Here is a 21,999-nt window from a genome sequence, read left to right as displayed (position 1 = left end):
TTAGAATGTTCAATTGTCTGATCTTTAGGTATGTATAAAATCAGCAAATTGATAATCAACATTCATTACTCAAACATAAGATTGAGTAAAATTGTACAAATCTTCAGTCTATCAGAAAAATTTGAACACATTATTATTTTATAGTTAAATTATTGTTTTTTAACACACGATTTAGAATCAATTTGAAATAACTTGCGAACAACATTTAAGAAGAAATTTATCCACAACATAACATTTTTTCGAACAATTCTTGAAAAAATGTATTAGATGAATAAATTAACTAGGTTTTTGATATATGTATACAATTTTGTCATACTAAAAATTTAATTGTTTAATAATGAATGAAAACTGATGCTGAAATCAAAATATTGTTCGCAAATGTATTCATTCACACAAATTTTACACTTTTATACCCATACCCAAAAATGTCTTTTATTCGAATCATTTATTTACTACAAATTAGGTCTAGATCGAAGTAGCATTGTTTTATCCTAAACCGACATCAAGACACATCATTACCACGAAACCCAAAACTGCGCCCCACGTGGCTAACTTACCGTTACCGCTGCGAAAAATATGAAAATTCGTTATTAATATATATTTAAAATGGACCGATTAACTAATTAGTATAATATTTATGCTAGTTAGGTAACGCACCCCCACAAAATTTGAGAAAGCTGATATTTTATAGACAGTGCAATGTTTTTATCTGAAGGTAATAAACATTAAGGAGTAAAATGTCGTGATCCAATAGTAAGTACTAAGTAATGATGTTACTGGTCTCTTTGTTGAGTAATCGTATGAGTTGGTAGTCAGAATGTCTTTCCCGATCAAGCAAAGCTTTTACACTTTACCAACTTCTAAAACCTACCCTCAAAATGATGCAAGTATCAAATAAAAATGTTATCATAAGTTGGATAATTTATTATCACTGATGACAGGACACTAATAGGCCGATCCTGCCGCATAAGAGACCAATGTTATGGCAAGGCCATGTTACGCTTCAACTTCGATACATCATGCTGCCGAATCATAATTAATACCGTTAAAATGTCATGTATTTGCTGTGCATTCAGGCGTTTTACACACAAACTGCAACGTCACTTGTATGTTATGAAGATGGGTCAGAAAGACCCTGTTACCTAAGATCGTTTTTTTGACTTGTATGCGATTTCTAGGTTAGGTTTTCTATCTGACAACCCGAAACAAACGCCTGACTGCACAGAAACTACATGGCTTTTGTCAATATTTAGTATGGAAATGTTCTTCATAACATAGCCTTGCCATAACATTGGTCTGTTGTGACAGTTCGTGACTACTAATTCAACAAACAACACCAGTAATATAATATAATTATTTTATCCAAGAATTAGCCCCAAAACTCCTCTAAACTTGATTTCAAAGTGATTCATCTTTTATGAACTAATTACAATATAATTCGAGAGATGTGCTGGGGAAGAAATGCTTATAATGATTATTTCACGTCATATCATTTGGAACACAAGTTGTCACTTTTGTGAATCCAATAATTCAAACTAGTATTTGCTTGATGCAGTATTGATATCCATTTTCACTTGGAACTATATATCCAAAATATGTTGTATAAAATAATTTGAAATATTTTATATCTGAACTTGGCCTACTGAATCCATAATATCATCAAAAATATTTTTTGTTATAATCCAAAATTATTTTAAAAATGTTATATTGGATATTTTTTTGGATTTTAAGTCGTAGCCCTTTCCAGACATTGCTGAACTTAGTTAAATAATTCACTATCAATATAAGATAATTTATAATGATAAAAATCTATCAAATATCTATCAATGGACCAACCATTGCAATACAGAGTAAAAAAAATCAGGTTAGAGCTCATAGGACGATAGTTCTGATTGCTATTAAAAACGAGAATAATGTTACCACTAAAATTTATAAAAATTCCAATGTGCAATCGTACATAAGTAACTGCCATGGTTCACAGGTAGATATATAGGAATGAGTTAGACCTCGTAAAATTTTTAATTATCATTGCAGATTTTATGATGGATATTCTAATTTTATTGTGCACAATAAATTTACTGACTGAAATTCCTAACACTTGTTATATAAAATTTAATTATTAATAAACAATATTTTATTGCTATATTTTCAAGTTGATGGCGCATTTTATGATTTACAGTAGATAATTCAGGCATCTTCTAAGTATTGATAAATAAATAATTATCTCTACAAAATACATTGGAAGTAATATATTTCAATTTATGGAAGAATTTTCTATTTTTTTCAAAAAAAATACTACTCGTTTAGAACAGCAAACTGTGATTTTTAATGGTATTTTAACATAGTAAGCAAATTCCCCTTTTTCAACACGTCTCTTCTATTTGATAAATTGATCAATGTAATCTATAAAATATCAGCTTTTCTGATTTGCTTTCATTTGTTGTTAGTTATACTAAACTAAACTATAATTATAATTTATTATCAGTGGTTATCGATTTCTATTTGCAATTTCCCATAACACGATAAATCAATAATGAAACAGCAACTTCTTGATATACATGCTAACATGAAATGCGAATGATGAAACGAAACGCTAAATGTCAAATGTTTAGGAAATGTTATGAAATGTAGTTACGAATAAGCAAACGTGCACTATTTTACACATACACTACTACTTCTACTATGAGATGATCTACGATTCTACTAATCCAATAAAAAAAAGTAATGCCAAAACTACTACTTAATTCAGTAGTAAATAAAAGCACTGTTAATGGAATATGCCATTTTTGAATGACCAAGTCATTCTGATACTAAGCGATTAAGGTACATGGTTGATACATTAATTTCTCTTGCTATTTTTGAGATATAAAACAACATCCAAAATAACGAATATATGAGTTCCTAAATAATTCAAATAAAAAAATGCAGAAGAATAGAGCAATTTCCATTTGATCCACTTGTGGAAACCAATTAAGGTAGCAGATGCACGTATATTAGGGCCAATTGGGCCAATACATAAATTTTACCACAATAACAAACATTTTTGAATAGTTTCAATAGCAATATGTTTTATCAATATTTTTTAACTATTTGGAAAAGCAAATATGATCAGGAAACATGTAAATTGAATCAAGTACCTACGCACGTATATTAGGACAAATGAGGCTAATAAAATTTTTTGCGATAATAACAATTTTTTTTTTAATTTTATTTTATTTTAATTATTATTTTATTTTTTTAATAGTTTTAATAACAATATATTTATTAATATTTTTTAACTATTTTGGTAGGAAAAAATTGTAATTTGAATCAAGTACGTCTGGTTATATTGGGCCAATAGTTGTGTATTAATCACAATGCAGCTAAAATCGCTTTAATTTCGTTGCAATTATTTTTGGACACTACGATTTGAACCAATGATAAATATGAGTAAAATGTAATTCTAATTGGAATAGTAAAAATTTCACTGTGGAAAGCAAACTATGTGACTTCACTATTTGGACACTAGGCCAAATCTATCCGGTGCTGGATGCAGTTTCCATGCCAATGATTTAAAAGTTGTAAATTAATAATAGTTAACAAACATGAGTATTTCGATAGAAATGTATTTAATCATCTTTAGTTGCTAGAATAAACTAGCAATTAAATATGAAAGTTTCTATATGCGTATGAACAATTATATTTAATCAAATCATTAATTATGTAAAATGGTTTAGAAATTAGCAATATTTGAAAAATAGGAGTGTCAACTAATTTTGGCAACTCATATAAACATATTACCCCAAACCAGCATAAGAATATCTAAATGAAATATAATAATAAGTTTGATTGCCTATATAAATTAATATCTAGATATAAATAATAGAATTGACTAGAATATTTATATCACAATAGTGTCGATTTTTGTATGTCGAAGAGCGTGTGAATTTGGAATCAAAACTCTTATGCAACAAAATAAATAATATGATGAATAAATGAAAAATATAATTTTCATGCAACTTTTAAATGAGATGAATATGAATTGATATTCAAAAATAGTGTAAAATGATTATACATGGTGGTGTTAATGAATTTCAGCAATAATTTCATAATATTGGATGCATTCTACGACAATATACACATTAATTATGTGTTAGATTAATGTGTTCAGAACATTTTGGTTCAGAACTGGTTCAGAAACCAGTCAAATTTCAGTAGGAAAAATTGTTAGGTATGTTACATGTTCCAAAATTTCGGAATTTTGAAGATTCGTTGTATGAATATCACTTAGAAGTAACTTTAGATACGATTCTGATTTACTATAATGAATCACGAACAGAGACAATTCACGAAAATGTAGTTGAGATGTAAATCCTGAATACTTAACTAAATTTCTATGATTCAAGAAAGCACCTGATTCGTCTACTTATCTTTATAATTCTATTTATCTTCATTTACCAAATATGTTATGTACTTGAATCAGTGAACATATATTTGGAATATAAGTTTAAATAAGGTGACCATTTTTTTTTTTGCATGTAATCCGGGACGGATTAGAAGGTGTGTGAGAGGGGGAGGGGGTGAGCTAACAATATGTATGCACATTTTTTCGGTTCAAATTTTCTAGTTGAAATATATTTAAACAATATTGTCAATCAAAACATTTTTAAAAATCCGGGACAATCCGGAACAAAACACCTAAAACCGGGGCAAATATTGCTTTTAGAAAAATCCGGGACGTAAGGCGGAAAATCGGGTCTGTCCCGGCCAATCCTAGACGTATGGTCACCTTAGTTTAAACCACATAGTAACACCACAACGACAACATTGTGTCGCAAAACCTAAACCGACCTGTTGAATTTTTGAACACATCACCTCGTATACATGAATGACAAAAGTGAAGCCATGCTTTGAATATACAAAACCATCCCTTGATCTTTTATACAACGTTACAATGCGTTAAAACATACGTTAAATCTTTTATACAATGCGTTAAAACAAAAAGGTAATTACATTAACTACAATTTCTACTATTGCCTACCTCGTATTAGCCTCAGGTATAATATCGTCTACTACGACGTAGATCATAGCTCCGGCAGCGAAGGCCAAAGCGTAGGGCAGCGCTGGCCTCGCGGCGGCTACTGCTACGGCTCCCAATACACCGAAAACGGGCTCTACCATGCCAGATAATTGACCGTACCTGAATAAAGTGTTGGAAAAAAATTCAAATTGGTTTTATTATATCAGTATAATTTTAAATGTACGTTTTTTCTACAAAAATGGCAATCTAAAAGTAAATGATTTACACGCACCAGTATACTCGTCAATATATAAATTCTTGGACTTCCTATGACGAGTTAAAATAACATTTTAGAACAAAATGTACTGTTCATCGAAAAAATGTTTTACTTTGAAATGAACTGCTTAAGTTAAGCTGCTTAACTTAGTCCTTACTTAAGCAGAAAATAAAGTTGAAATTAACACTATAAAATTTATAAGCAACATCACGTGTTAATTGATTCAAATATAACATATAATATAAAATGTATATGTTAATTTTATCTAAATCGACAATTAGCTCGTTAATGAATATTTTTAATTACAAGTTTCTGCACAAAAATCTTCTCATACTATTCTTCAGACAAATAAATAAGCCGACAATATTCAGTCATGCACTCACATATAGAAGTTTTTTTTAAATAAATTTTAATTTCAAATGAATCAATTTTAAACTTATTTTTATAATTAACATATATTCCATACTCGAGAATAATGTAAAAAATAATAATCCAATAAATTAAAATATATTAATATATATAAATTAATTAAAAATAAATAATTGTATATCTTTTATTACCAAAAACTGCGCCACATTGAAAATCCAGCAGAGTGAAGAGGAAGACTGACAGCTAAGCCTTCCGGGAAGTTTTGAATTCCAATTCCAATTGCCAAATTTCTGAAATAAAATATTAATTGATAAAATCGTGGAATTAATTGCTTAAGTAAAATCATTTATTAAAACCAATATATGAATCAGTACCTTAATTTATTAATAACTTATCTAGAAAACTATAAAAATATAAAAATCTAGAAGAAAAATTGTAAGAACTCGGTAAAAATATAAATAAATAAATTTCACTTCATTCATAAAAATAAAATCTTTGAATTTTTTTTCACAGGCAGGGATGATAAAATTTAGATACGCCATTTGATTATGGAACTAAGAAATTAAAATGCTATATTGAAATTTATTACTCTTGATATTTTTCTTACACTTACACTTAGATGTGTAATAATTCATACAAAGTTGCACTTGTCATTTAGCCACATTGTTAAAATGTGACACGATAATGAAGTTTTGTTTTATCTACTTATGAATTTTGTTATAACTACAGTAGAAACTCGTTTATCCGGCCCTCAGTTATACGAATTTGCGATTATCCGAATTAACAACCGCGACCAATTTATTGCCTAGTTATTTCATGATTGGAAACAAATTATCCGTACATGAGTACTTAAATATTTTATTCCATTTAGCTCCAGTTTAGTATTATGCATGTAGATAATGTAATCTTGTAAGATAATATGTATGTACATTAGGGTAGTCCTTAAAAAGGTCTTTTTCGAATTTCCTTGCTCCCAGGGGCTCAATTGGTTCCAAATAGATAAAAAACAATTCTCCGAAAGTTTTAGCTCTTAATATTCACGTTTAGATAGAGCGCAATTCAATCAAAGTTTTGTATGGAAATAGCATGGAATAATTTTCAAAAAATTTAAAAATGTTTTTTTAGTTTAGTTACGCAACGCTCGGAACATGGACATACGCGAGTAGACGGCACGAAACCAGCCAAGAAAATTCCAATCATTCATAATAAGAATGAGAATAATGGAAATATTAATGATTAAATCATTTGAATTAAATATCGAGAAATTCAGATATTCAATGATTAAAGACAAAGTTGTTCAATTACTTAAACGGTTATAAACTTTGCTTGTTACTATTATTGGATTATTGGACTTTTCCTTATACGCTTGAATTCCAATTTGTTCATTCATATTAACAATTTAATCAAAATAAATATAAATAACACTGGTTATTGGGTTAATATAAATAACACTGGTTAGAGGGGGGCGCAATTTGATAAATTTTCCATTCTTCGACGTCACAAGTTATTATTAGTATGTTTGCTAAAAAAAAATCAAAATTAAACCTTTGTTAGATGGCATTTATATTAGTATTTTTAAATTATTATTTCCAATGGTTTGTTCTGATTCTATTTAAAAATATAATATATGTAACAGTGCTATTATGTCTCAATACTTTTTGAGGTGTAATATTTCAACCAGATATGGCTAGCCAAAGGGCCCAAATATCAGAAATCGTAGAGAAAACAGAATTTTTTTTTTAATTTAATTTTCAATAGCAATCAGAATACATGACAATTCTATGAGCTATTTGTCCTATGTCATTCACTCGCAAAATAGAATGGAATGAATAATATTAATGAAGTTTGAGTTCAACAGTAAAAACAGCTGATCTAGATAAATATCACAATTAACTAAGAGCTGCAATAGAAAGAAATAGTGCAGTGGATAACTTTTGCGATGGCAACAAGATTGAGCTGCAGTAATGTGCATTTGATATGTTCATTATCAATTTTTGAAAAATGTTTTTGTGTTGTTTTCAATTATTTATTGTTGGTGTTGTTAAATTATTGTTAAAGCTCACGTAAAACTAAATATATATGTACTCTGAAAATGATAAAAAACGACCTTCTGAATATAGAAACAATTTCGTCATCTAACAAGTACCAGACGTAAGTATACAGACAAACTCAGCAAACCAGTTGCATTCGGTTACATTTCTAGAGCAGCATTTTCGCTATTATTATAGTAAAACAAAGTATAAAGAAAATGCTACTTAAACTTATATAATAAAAAATACCATAAATTGCATTGTTTCCATAAAATATCTATGAAACCTTATATGTGTATTATATAGAATGCAAATAATACAATTGCATTTGTAGAGAAAAGATTACTTTGCGATTGACCAAATATAGAAAAAATAGATTTAAATCAAACGAAATTATATGAAATATAGATTATAAATGCATCAGTAAATATGCACTCTGTAAGTTGAAAAAGGGCATTCTGGAAAGTGAAACATCTTCGGCATCCAACTGGCCGAATAAATGATGCTAACCAGTTACGGTGTAATCAGTACAATTTCTAGAGCAGCATTTATACCAATTTTTATAGAAAGATATGAAATTGAAAGAAAATGTTTCTTATATAATAATTCACACAATATATTACATTTCCTTCACATAGTAATGATTTATGTGCGAAGTTTTATTTTATTACTATACAATGATTTTCACACTTATCCTAATTGCCAATCCTAATAGGATAACATGCAAAACTTTAAGAATAGGAAGATAAAACATAGGACTTTAAAAATACAGAATCTCCTGACCAATGCCAGTGATTTTGAGATTGAAAGAGCTTAATATATAATGAACTTCTTTTTCAATACTGCCCCATTGAGTTTGGGTGATCCTTGAGGAGGCCTTCGTATTTGTCTAAATGAATTCGTATTTTATCGTTTATCGCGTGTTGATATTGACGTCTTCATGGATTAACCAACTTGGTACATACTTTAGGGCATTCAAATTTTCTAATAATCTTATTTTAACATTTTTAAATCCCTTAACACACAGTTTTGTAAAACTATGATCAGGTCGACCAATTTTTAAAAAATTTTGAGCTTCGTTTCCAAAGCAAGACAATTATTAACCCTCCGTCAGAGATAGCCTGAGCCAACATTTTAATATGTTTCTCCATTATATGATGTCATCGAGACCTCCAGATCTCAGTAGCCTCGTTATTTTATGTCTACTCTATTTATTCGTCTACATTAGATTGTCTTTGAACTTCGCATATTTTTCAGTAGCAATTTTGTACCAAAAACAAAATGACAAAGAACACTAAGTTTTCACTATCCTAATTGTTTATATAGTCTTTATAGTATAAACATTCCAACAGAAACATATTTATGTTTCATTCATTTCAGAAAATTTGAAAGATTTGTGCGTCATTTTGAGCGCATATGCGGATTTTTATATTTTGCTATATTATAAAAATAATATTGATCTAATACATATTTCGTTCTTATTTACACATATTAAACATATTCAGCATTGTAAAACCAACTAAATAGAAATGTATAAAACTATAAGGCTCCTGTGAATATATTTAAAATCTGTATCGGTCAAATACACCGCGCCCGGTTTTGTACATATTTGGGCTGAGCCCGACGGAGGGTTAGTTTTGCTTTATTGGATTTTCATCTTCGAAAGTTCCAGGATTCTAGTTGAACTTGGTTATTCAACACTACATTTCTTTGCCATATATATTTTATAATTGAATAAAAATTTACAGTGTCCTAAAGTATCACGAAAATTTAGAATATTTATAATGTCGCGATTATGGGCGGCATTTGTTCATTAAGGGTTAACACGTTTATACTGAAAACTAACGTAATAATGGGTGTGTAAAGTTGAAAACATAAAATAAAAGCTTTTATATGAAGTGTAGTTAGTAAAAGTCATTAAAATAAAACAAACAACCGAAATGCGGATTAAGCACAATCCGATTTCGAGAAAGTGCGCAAACACATGACAAACAACGGCAATCTTAAATTCAACTTTGGACTTCGGCTGTTTCAGAGCGAAGTTTACATTCTTCAGAAAAGTGTGCGATTGTCATTGGCACAGTTGAGAAATAAAATTCCGGATCTGCGTGGCCGCGGATGCCATGCAGTCTGCGATCTCGGTTCACACGGATTGAAATATAAAATGATTTCTATTCGAAAACTTTTGCCGCTGCCGCAATGTCTTTGAGTTCGGCTCTCGGGCCCTCGGGCTATGTGAATTTCATTATTACATGTAATTCAACGGCATTAGGAATTCGAACTATGCGCGCGACCACGGGACACTGCCAGTAGGTGCCGGTTACCTGTAATACTATATTTAATGTCGCGTGGATATTATGACAAGATAATATTTAAATTAAATCATCATCAGAACTGAACGTAGATCAGGTTTTAATCTTCTCGGAATAGGATTATGATACTTTATAAATTCTTTGTACAAATGACACGGATAATATAAATATACATATATATTACACTAATTGACAAGGTTTTCAATATTAAGTTTCTTGTAGAATAGAAAGTGTAGATTTTAAAATATGTGACCATAATATTTTGGAATTTGTTAAGCACCAATTAATAATGTAACATTATAATTAGCTATGTTCATCACAAATAAAGCAAGAAATGCCGTACCTACATAATATCATAATTAATATGTATAATCAGATAATGTAAAAATAATTATCAGAATATTAGCGGTGCGGTATTAAAATACGGTGGAGGCACTATTATCCGAACAGAAATTTCAAACTAAAGTTGTTTATGTAATTGTAAAAAAAAATCTATTGATTTCGATTTCGACTTTTGATGAATAATTTTGACTTTACTAAGCTTTTCCTCGAACACAACTGATTATAAAAATTAAATTTGATAGGATTCAATAGTAACTTGTAGTTCTGCGTAATGGTAAGTGCAGCCGTTTCTTTGTGATAAAAATCTAAACTAGTGTATGGCATCTAGTTCTAGCTTTATGGCACCTTAAGCCATATAGCTAGAACTTCCCGTACCTAAATAAGCAAAGCTTAATCAATCGGATTTAAAATGAAGAACATTGTCTCATGTTTATAAGAATTATATAAACTGAATTGCAAAGTCTAAATTTAATTTTTTTTTTTATTTCACTTTATTTCAGCAATCAGAAATACAAAAATAATTTCTATGAGCTAAACTGTACATTTAAATAAGTATGATATTATATAAGATAATCCAGTGATATATCTTACTTAGTTTACATAAAATCGAATGGCCATATCCTTTTCAGTCTTCTATTGTCATGCGGTAGTAAGATGTTAATTTAAATAAAATTATTTATTTGAAGTATATAATTGAGCTTTGAAACTTTAGCTAAAATTAAAATCCGAATTATTTTCGATACTCAAAAAAAACATAATTAGTAAAAAGTTAAAAACTGCCATTTTTTGCACATTTAGCTCCGTATTTCCGAAACGGCTGGACCTGCCTTTGCCAAAAACTAATCAGCATATCTCCCTATTAATAGGAATCGAATATTTTTTGAACCATTCAAATCGGTTGATCCGTGCGCCCGAAAACGTAAACGAACTGTATCCATACATCCATACATACGCACACACAACACACATCAATTTTTCTAAGGTATGCCAATTTCTATTTTTGGTCGATTTAAATAACTTACCTTAAAATCGTTAACATTTAAAAACATAAAACAAGTGAATCAAAAAATGATTGAAAAACCAAAAAAAATAAAGAGTAATTAGCTGTTTTTTTAAATATATGAAAAATTCAAAAAACATTCGATAGGTTTCAATTTCATGGATAAAAATTGGACAAACAGATTTTTTTTTCTCAAATTTAAGTGTTTAAGAACGATATTGCATTCATATTACAAGAGAAAATACCAAATCGATTTGAAAAATTTAAGGTATATACATATAAAAGATATCTGTAAATCGGGTTGATCGATTTTTGATAAATGTTGGTCAGGGTAGTTTCTTCGTAATTAATAAAAGTAAAACTAAATTTTGGCGTTATTTAAAAAACTTAAACACATTTCAATTCTTTGTGATCAACAACACTTAAAGGTTACTATAATCTTCAATGATTAATTTTTGAAAATTTACAATTTTTTGTTTAAACAATATACAATTTTTTTTGTTCAAACAATATCCTTCAACAATTGATCTGATAAATAGTTTATTACAATAATTTTATTGCCTTCTTGTACCTTGTATATCAAAATAAATAACTATCATTCAATTAAATTAAATCTAATATAAACAATTTAAATCTATAATTTTTTTCATATCTGATATATGTTCATTCATTACATATCATACTAATTAATTAAATAATATTAACCAAATAAGTTACTAATTTCAAAGATAGATAGGTATATCTTAATTAGCTTGTTTTCGTTTATCTCTACATATGTGTTAACTAAATTTGGAATCCTATTAATCAATAAAGTCAACTAATCATCATAATGAGCAAAATGATGAAATTTAGATTTTATACGACGAAAAATTAATAAAATATATAGGTATTAACATATTACTTTAATCATATAAATTCTAAAAATTCCGTGCATTTATAATTAACTATCAGGTAATGTTTTGTAAATATTTCAGAAACTACTCCATGTATTGGCACTCGTAATGATTTATGTCGAAATAACATCTAAATAGAAAGCTGCGGCGTGAAACAACACGAATTTAGAAAATTAGGTGTTATATCATTTAAGTTAACATTCGCGTTTGATTTCATGAGATGTAAAAGTCTGCCGAATGTTGATTTATTAACATTATTCATATTTTATTTAAATACGGCAATTAGCGGATTATGTCGAAAGTCTTATTTGCGACGCTAAAATTATGACACCATGTAAATTCTTTAAAATATGTAGGATGAGGTGAATTAAAATACAATTAATGGTGTATACATATATATATATATATATATATATATATATATATATATATATATGTGTGTGTGTGTGTGTGTGTATATATGTTGTTATTCGGTACATTTTATCATAAATTTAAATAAATATAAATTTGACTAATAGGGTATAAGTTCGATAAATGGTGAATATAGTTTTTCAAACAAATTCTTTATTTGTTGAACATCTAGAGCAGAAGCTGTTGTGAATGATACTTATTAAATGTTTATTATTTTTACAAATATTAGAAATATCTAATTTATAGAGAAAAAATAATTTTTATCATCAATAAATCAGAACGCAAGACGGATGTCAACAAATTAACATAACGTATATTTTATAATTACAATCATTTAATACGTCTTATATGCCAACGCATTTCCACTTTAACATTATACAAACAGTAAACAATCATTTGTCATAAGTAATGCAGTTTCAGGTTTATATAATAATAAACTGCATTGTTGAAATTAATTTCTTGCTAGTTGTAAGGCAAACTACGCCATTCAATAAGCGATAAATGTAACATTGTATATTCTATTCATAAATTTTATTCATTAGATTTGTAGTCAACTGCGTCCACTAGATAATACTATAAACGGTCTTATAAATTATTAACGACAAATTAATTAGCACAATTGTACAACTTGGAACTTTTATTGCAATCATGAATTGGAACACGGCTAAGCTGCATTCTTTTTTTTGCCATATTAAATCAAAAGAACATATTTCTGCTGAATCTTCTACATATGGCTTGAATTCATTCATAAATTATTACAGAAACAGGTAAAGTGGCATTTTTCTTGACGATAAATTGCAAAAACTTTGCGTTGTAAATCGACATAATCAGTACGAATTAAAATTTAACAACTTTTAAATTTGTCAGAAGTTTGCAATTTTGACTCGAACTATTATTTCCACATTTAATGAATTTTTAAAATTAAAACAATTGTAAGTTTTTAATATTTTATTCTAGAATTCTCATTAAGACCAGAAACACTATTGCCATACAAAGATTTATTAAAATCGCCAAGAAAAATAATCAAGGAGCGCCCATTAATCATGTGAGGCTTTTAGGGAGAGCTGGAGGTTTGACAATAAAAAATCACGAAAAACTACGTCGTGGAAGGAGGGGTCTAATAAAATAGCACGTGTAATTAATTTTTGCCTAATTTAAAAAAAAAAAATACGATTCTACATAAATTTGAAAAATTCGTTCGAAAAATTTTACATAACTAAAAATACACGTGATGTTTAGGACTTTTCATCTGATGCAGCGAAGTCGGGGAAAGGCTATTTTCACTTGGAAACATATTTCCAATTGAAAACCAATGTCACGATTGCTTGATATCATGCTGCAAGAAGAGGGTATCGAGTTATACAAAATGATACTACTATTTTGAATTTGATTTTTTGATTATTATTTTGAACACCAATCAGAAATTAGAAGTCCTAGAAGCTGTTGTGAAAACATAACTTAATACTAGTCGGTTGTACAGATGGCAACCTAAAAAGTTGTCTCATCTTTGTGCAATGAATTATAATCACAATTTCTGTAATAAGGCGAATATTTTTATTGATGCATCAATGCCGGATAAGACCTATTTCACTTGTGAATATTTTGCTAATGAAATAGAAATATAAGTTGGATTTGCTAGTTGGATTTAATTGCCATGTGTATCATCAAACATTAACCATTTAAGGTTTGATCGAGCATACGTGTGAATTCCTTTGCAAACGACACGATGTCGTCATTGGAAACCACAATATTAATGAAAAACAATAGTCTAAAAATAATCGTTTGTCTAAGAATTCTTGTTATTCATCGCCAACGTCAACGTCGCTTTGGATTTACGCAACATCCTAGGCCAAGTACAGCTGATTGCTTTTGTTGATACATCCTGTGGCACACTTACAAGTTAGGTTGTTCGAACAGTTTGCTTCTAACTGATGTGACTCATATGTTATGTATGTAGAAATCAAACAAACAACGTAGAGTAAGGGCTATGGAGACTTGCATATGCAAATAGTTGTATGATATAATAATTAGATTAGAATCGACCACTTGTTAATTATTAAAGATTTGTCACTAAGTTCTACTTGTAGAAGGTATATTTATTAATTATTTACTATATATGTTGTTACGCGGACTTTAGTTTTAGAAGTGAGAAAAATAAGTGCGATTCAAAACCGCTAGCCCTCTACAGGGTAGCAATCATCCGGTGTAAAAGCTCAATGCCATGAAGATTGCCGCCGTCATGGCCGATATAATAAAATGAAAATGCGTCTGAACAGTAATGTTATAGCAAGATTGCAGAAAAGTTTAATTCAGTTCAACCATAATCAGATAGGATTAGTGTGAAAGTATTTGAGATGCGGACCACGTGAATAAGTCAGAAAATTTTGGATGGTCGAGTTGTCATATGCACATCTTTGCTTGCTTGGATCAAAATAGAGCACTTTTTGAACTGGATGGTAAGTGATAATGAAAAGTGGATTATATACATCTCTGACGTAGGTTAATGAAATTTAAAGGGCAACAATTTTTTTTTTTAAATAGAATGTTGTTAACGTTTTGTTTTATTCTATAAACAGACAGAACTTTCCGGTTGACCTAATATATCCACCAATTATTCACACAAATACTATTATAAGTAATTTGTAGAAAGAAGGAACAAAAGGAATGGGAAGAAGAAGAATGCAGACGATTGACGACTTACGCGAGAAGAGAAAATACAGGGAACTGAAAGCCAAAGCACATGATCAGGAAGCATGAAAACAGAAGTTTGGAAAGGAAAATACATGAAATAAAAAAAAAATGGGGATAGGGAATAGTGGTAATGGGATGAAGGGCAAGGAAATCATTTGTTGTGGCGGCTCTCACACCATGGACCTGCCTTCGGGCAGACTACTATTTATTATTTATTATTATGTAGAAAGAGTATAATTATTAATAATTACCCAAAATTTTAATAAAAATTTTAACGATGACAAATTTGAATACATAACCTAGACGTTTTTAAGATATTAACACTGTGTCATTTCAATACTATATGTCTATATTCTCCTAGTCCCTTGAGCGCTCTAACAGTTGTGAATAATCACAACACCGGCTTACACATTTCATTCATTTATTCATTCATTCATAAATAGACTGTCCAGTCTGACTCCGGCTTGGAAAAACTAATTGTATTTATATCTGCACATAAGTCGAATTACCTTTTCTTCACTGCAACAGAAATGTAAAAACAAACAACCCTTTTAGATTTAAGAGCAATTTTTTCTTTACCTTTTGTTAAAGTTTCAGCAGAATAATCAATTTCATATGTGAAAAAATGCACTGTTAAATATGTGCCTATGTACTTTTACAATCAACATCAATCGGCTATTTTTTTATCAATGGCCATCAATATTTACCATCAAGACTTTAATTTTTCATGAGAATTGATTTATTCATTGAGAATATCGAACGAATTTATGATCTAAATTTAGAATTTATTCAAGTCAACTGCAATGAGAAAACAATGCTAAATAAAGTAATCAAACGAAAAAATTAAAATTTAAAATTTATTACTATTAAGATTTTAAACTATACTAATTTTTTATTACTAAATGATTAATTGAGAAATATAATGATAATTTCTCGAAGTTATATCCAGGAAGTACCTGTGCATAAAAAATATGAGTATATCGGTGTATGAATATATATGAATGCTGACCATTCTTATCAACTAATCGGTATATCAATTTATTCAATTATGGCAAGGTAAAAAAAGGATCAAGACTTTTTCTATTGCACTTGCAAAAATATTGCTACATATATTTCTAATGCAATCTGATGTCATTACTTAAACTTTGGACCTCTAATTGAAATTCCCTAGCTATAACCATGAATGAGCCCAAAATTATGCACAATAATGTAAAAAATATGAAATATAAAACAAATATTATTTACTCAGCTTTACAACTCACAATTTTTATATCATTAAATTCAAAAATAACATAGGATTGTATTATTAGAATAATAATTGATGTTCACTTTGACATGGTTTTGAATATTTGATTTAGTTTGTGAACCTATTCCACGTAGCTCTACAATTGATGACACAACCTTGACTTATGCTGCTCATAATAATGCCATGATAATTTAATCAAAACAAATGATAACTGCATATGTGATATTAATGTATATGAATTATTAATACAATGCCATGGTAACTTCTTTATCACATTAGCTAATAGAGTTATGCAAGTAAAAAACAATACTTCAGAAACAGAAAAACCCTCATATGACGCCTCATATCCTTCTGTTTCTTGGTGTTTAGTACTTCTAAGTTCCTACACCGACAAGCTCACAAATTCAGATAAACTTTGTGACAAAAAGTTATTAGATTTAATTTAAATTACCATCCATCAACAAACATATTTATTATAATTCTTAAGTCATTTATAATATATTGTATAAATATATTGTTTACTGTTATTTTTTACATTGATGATCGCGATAAATTGCGATCTAGAAACTTTTTAAAATTTAGTACTTATTAAAATATAGTGCAAAAATATGCAGTGTACACTGAACACGTGTTCATATTCACACAATTAATATACATACAATATTACATACACTCACTATTTATTTATTTATATTTTTGTTTATAATTTCACATTAGGTAAAAAATGTTTAATAATAAACAACTATATATTCTGCGTTAACTATCCTATATTTTCATAAACAATGGACGTAAGTGGTAATATTTAAATTTACGTCGCAAAAAATAAATACTCGAGCTTAAAGAGCATATTAACAAAATTTACATCCAGAAGCACTACGGATAAGTTGAAGTTAAAGAAAAGTACCATTGATTGAAATATATTTCATTTACGGATTAAGTGGTATTAAATTGCATTTTAATTTAATTCTTCATTCTAGTTCGATGATGATAAATGTCTATGAAGGCGACAAATATCTGAATGATATAATTTCAATAATCACAATTGAATCTGTCGTTCAATAAATGTGAATGCACTTTTTGAATAATTTAATATATTTAAGAAAATAAAATAACCGTTCTGAACAAGAAGTTTATGTTTAGCCAAAAAATCCACGCTGATAAAATTATTTTTTCTTGGAGATTCAAGTCATTCTGAATCATTTACGACCAGAATTGGAAGAAGTTCGTGCGTGTATATAAGTTAATTATTGGCCTTTCGTCAAAGTTTTACCAAAAACAAATAAATCAGTTTATTGATGCAAGCGACTTCCCTGTGATTTATCTGAATCTGAATTTCTTAGAAAGACGGATTGATGATTGAAGGACTATTTATGAACAGGATGCATTACAATGTAAGGGATTATTTTGTACTTCGAAATAGTTTGATAAAAGAGATTATAGCTATCCTGCATGAAGACCAGGGTTGAGCCGTAGGCGTTAACATAGTCACAATCGCAAGTAGCAAAGTTGCTATATCACAATTCGTATTAAGTATGCCGATTATTCACACATATCGGAAAATATTTCCAAACTTTACTAGAGGAAAAATGCCACGTACACCTAGTTTATAATCAATTTTGATGCCAAACTGGTGACCTACGAGGTTTGTGATGAAGACAGAGCAGGAGCATGAATCGGAAATTTAAAAAAATGTAGACTTTGATGCAGCACCATAATCACTGGTCTTCCGTGACTACTTATAAGGTACGTCCAGTCCTCGGGTCAGTGCGAGTTAACCCATTTACTCTACTGATACCGGACTTCTGTTGGTATACCCATTTTGTATACCCAGACCTCAGTGTTTATTGCTGACACAAAAATTAATTCTGAGCTCACCAAATCGTCTTTTGATGCATAAGACTTTCGTGACTGTATCTTGTCAAGTTGATAACTCTTTAATACGCTCTCCTTCGAATCACATCCGATTCGAGAATCCGATGTATGATTCAAAGGGCTGCAGAAGTCGAAAAGATTATTATAATCATAGCGAAAATCCATATTTTTACAGAGCGCCATCTATTTACCAATAGAATAATAATATTCGCCAAAATATTATAGAAATTAAAATAAATACAGTAGAGTGGGGCTGAATCTTCGAAGTTTACCAAGACATCGAGGTTCAGGAAATTTACCACGTGATTTATATTCAGAACCATATGCAAAGTATGAAGATGATGGAAGGTCGAATTACCTACCATACGGTGGATCTGCCGACGAAACTGTCATTTATTCTATTGGATGAATTTCTAATTGACCAGTACCACAACACTGCTATAATCTGCTTTCCCACCATATATTTATAACGTGTTTCCCTGTATTTTTTAAACTGTTAGATCAACACTGGGCAGGGAGTGTGTGGGAAATCAAGCAGGCTAGACATGGAGGAAAAACAAAAATCACTTGTCATTTTATTTGATCATAAAAATTTGTAATTAATAAATTGTTTATATTTTCATCCAATGGATTTTATATTTTTATATTCATAACTATTTCCTACAAGTGAAAAGGAACTCCCACACAAATTGCTTAACTAATACAATAGATTCATGAATATAGCAGATAATTAAATAATGGTAAATTATCTCTGCTCAACAAGATGCTTGTGGCACATAATACATAACTTCGGTAAATCAGTGGAGACAGCTAGGCTAAGTACATTACATTAACTGTTATTGCAAATGACTCGCTCACATGAACCAAGTACAAGAATTGTCTTGGGTGGGCGATGTGGAATGCCGTGATGCTGCTGGTGCAGACTATATACTATATGTGCTCTGCATATGTCGTTCTTCTAAAAACCTTCTATAGATGCACTTGAAAATCACGAATGTGTGTGGGATGGTCGTAAAGCCTTACGATCACTGCTTCATTATAGTAAGCGAATGTTTTAGAAGACTTGAATTAAAACGGTACATCGATATTCGCAAGGGAAATACGAGGATTCAGAACAGATCACAGATATAAAAAAGAGCCGGATGTTGTGCAGATTCTTGACATAACAAGAAACTTGTATATTATTTATAATTTCAACGCGCCTACACATTTATGTAAATAATATTATTGAATGGAAAGAACTCCAATGAAATCAATGTTTAATAAACATTGATTTCATTGGAGTTCTTTCAATTTTGATTTTTAAATTGCACTTATTCGAATAATAAACATTGTTTATTATTCGAATAAGTGCAATTTAAAAATTATTGATTTGTAGACGTAGAACATCTTGGAAAAGGTTAAGGCATTTAGTTTTTGAAACTTTCAGAACTTAAAGATTATGATAGGTCCTCACATTTGCCACTAATTTATATAAGGTAAGGTTGCGTATGTCATAGCAGCTAAGGTAGGACCTTCTGCAATATTTAATAAAATTAATTTTATGCCATTTATTGAATCTTTATGTTATTGGCTTATGATCAACAACTACTGAAATTTCAATGTATTTTCTTTTTCCATTTTCAGTTCGATTAGGGCGCCTAGTTGCCTAACTAAGTCATAGCACCTATATCCTTAGTCGAATATACTACTAAAAAATTATATAGTCACTCTGAGATCAACTTTTCTTTAGTCATTATTTTCTAAGTTGAACACGATTATCAAAATAACAGCTAAAATAAAATAATATTCTCAAAAAGTAAATAATGATAGGGCGCTGTTCAGATCCAGCTCGAAGGTTCATTTATGGTGAGGATCACTCTGTTCAATTAATTAATTAGCGAACTGTAAGTAAGAATTATCCCATCACCATACAAAGGTGAATAAAAAGAACTATTTACTTTGATATATGTGTATTGATGTTCAATCTACAAGCTTTTTCTCTCATTTCTTTTGCCAGACTCCCAAAACTTATAACGAAGTGCATGTTTTTTATGCACACCCCCTACCCCGAAGGATCACGGGTTAAATACAAAAAGCCCTTGTCAAATCTTGACCAAAATTGTTAAAGTACTGGGTGCTAAAGATGAAGATAAAACTGTTCAAGAAGATACAGCCATTATAAGAATTAAAGGACATCAATAAATTAATACCACTTGATTTTACATATCTTATTTGAGCAAAAATTTTGCAATATTGTATTATTATTATTTGTTCGCTTTTACCAAAAAATCCATGAAACGGTTTTCATTAAACCGGTACAAATAAAAAAAATTGGACAGGTACGACTTAAGCTGCAAGATCTTAAACTTAAGCAAAGTGTAACCATTTAATTATGCTTAATCGGTTGTCAAATAAGTAACGTAAATAAACCTCGGTAAGAAAATTGTCCATAAAAATAATGTAACCCTCATGAAAGACTCATAGCTGAGAGAAAAATTTTAGTGAAAAATTCTAAACAACCTTACTTTTTGATTATTTGTGTTTCACAAAGTCGGCCAGCCAGCCTTCCAATTGTGAAGGCTTTTAAGTGAGGTTTTTAAGGGGAGGGGGGTTTGACAAAAAATCACAAAATATCACGTGGGGGAAGAAGGGGTATATCACGTGTATTTATTTTTTACATGATTTTTTTAAATAAATTCAAACATTTTCAATGAAGATTCAAAAATTTTACAGTTTTATCATGAAACTAGAAATCAATGTAGTGTTTGGTGGGGGAGGGGGTTAATTTTGAATATCAACATGTATCACCAAGGGGGAGGGGGGGGGTCAAAAAATCCTTAAAAACTCACATGATTAATGGAAGCCCCCTAACATAACAAAACATAGGGTTTGACTTTTTAAAAATAGAGTTGAATGAAAAATTAGAAGCTATCTTTACTGCGCGCCGCTAAAATCAAACTTCAATTTTTATATTTAAACCGCTTTCATAGGCCTCTAATATTGTACCACGGTCAGTTTGGGTATAAAATCTATCATTATGCCAATTTTCATCAAAATCCAAAACGAACTTTGCGCGAGTTCTCCTCATTAGTCCATGGTATGATTTGTCCTAATATAACCGAAAACAATTTTCATAATTGATTAAGTTAGAGATTTTATCTTATAGTGAATTTATCTAAATATAGTGTGGGATCATAGTAGATTGGACATCAGATCGGAACAGATAAAATTTGACATGTTATAATATTTATTTTTTGCAATCTTCAAGTTGTCGGTCACGAATGTGGAAATGCAATTATTTGTAATAATAATTTCCATCTTTATAAATATTGTACTATTAAATATTTCTTCAAAAATAAAAATTATGACATTTCAAATTTCATCTATTCCAATTTGATGTCCAGTCTACTATGATACCACAATAGAAAGCAGTTAGAAAAGTAAAAAAATAACCTTCGTAGTTATTCTTAAATGATAAGTTTTTATTCAATAAAATAGTGCAATCTATTTTTAATCCATCACCCGTTACTGCAATCAGATCAGAGATAAGTAGCCGTATGTATAATTGTGAAGAA

General features: G+C 29.6%; 1 protein-coding gene across 1 annotated transcript in view; it reads right to left on the bottom strand.

Moving 5' to 3' along the window:
* Window positions 1-432: 432 nt before the first annotated feature.
* Window positions 433-21,999, bottom strand: part of LOC113366236 (zinc transporter ZIP11-like) — a 106,428-nt gene continuing 84,861 nt past the window's right edge. Inside the window, exons 5-7 of the mRNA XM_026607808.1 lie at window positions 5,837-5,935; window positions 5,021-5,179; window positions 433-565 (exon numbers count right to left, since the gene is read on the bottom strand). Of these exons, the coding sequence (XP_026463593.1) occupies window positions 487-565; window positions 5,021-5,179; window positions 5,837-5,935 (337 nt within the window). The 3' untranslated portion in view covers window positions 433-486. The remainder of the gene's footprint in view (window positions 566-5,020; window positions 5,180-5,836; window positions 5,936-21,999) is intronic.

The sequence above is a fragment of the Ctenocephalides felis genome, unplaced genomic scaffold (assembly GCF_003426905.1).
Source record: "Ctenocephalides felis isolate EL2017-DRISC unplaced genomic scaffold, ASM342690v1 CF-g0.4_SCAFFOLD_01170, whole genome shotgun sequence".
Classification (NCBI taxonomy): Eukaryota; Metazoa; Arthropoda; class Insecta; order Siphonaptera; family Pulicidae; genus Ctenocephalides; species Ctenocephalides felis.
The sequence above is the reverse complement of the archived record's forward strand: the minus strand, read 5'-3'. Positions and strand labels throughout refer to the sequence as shown.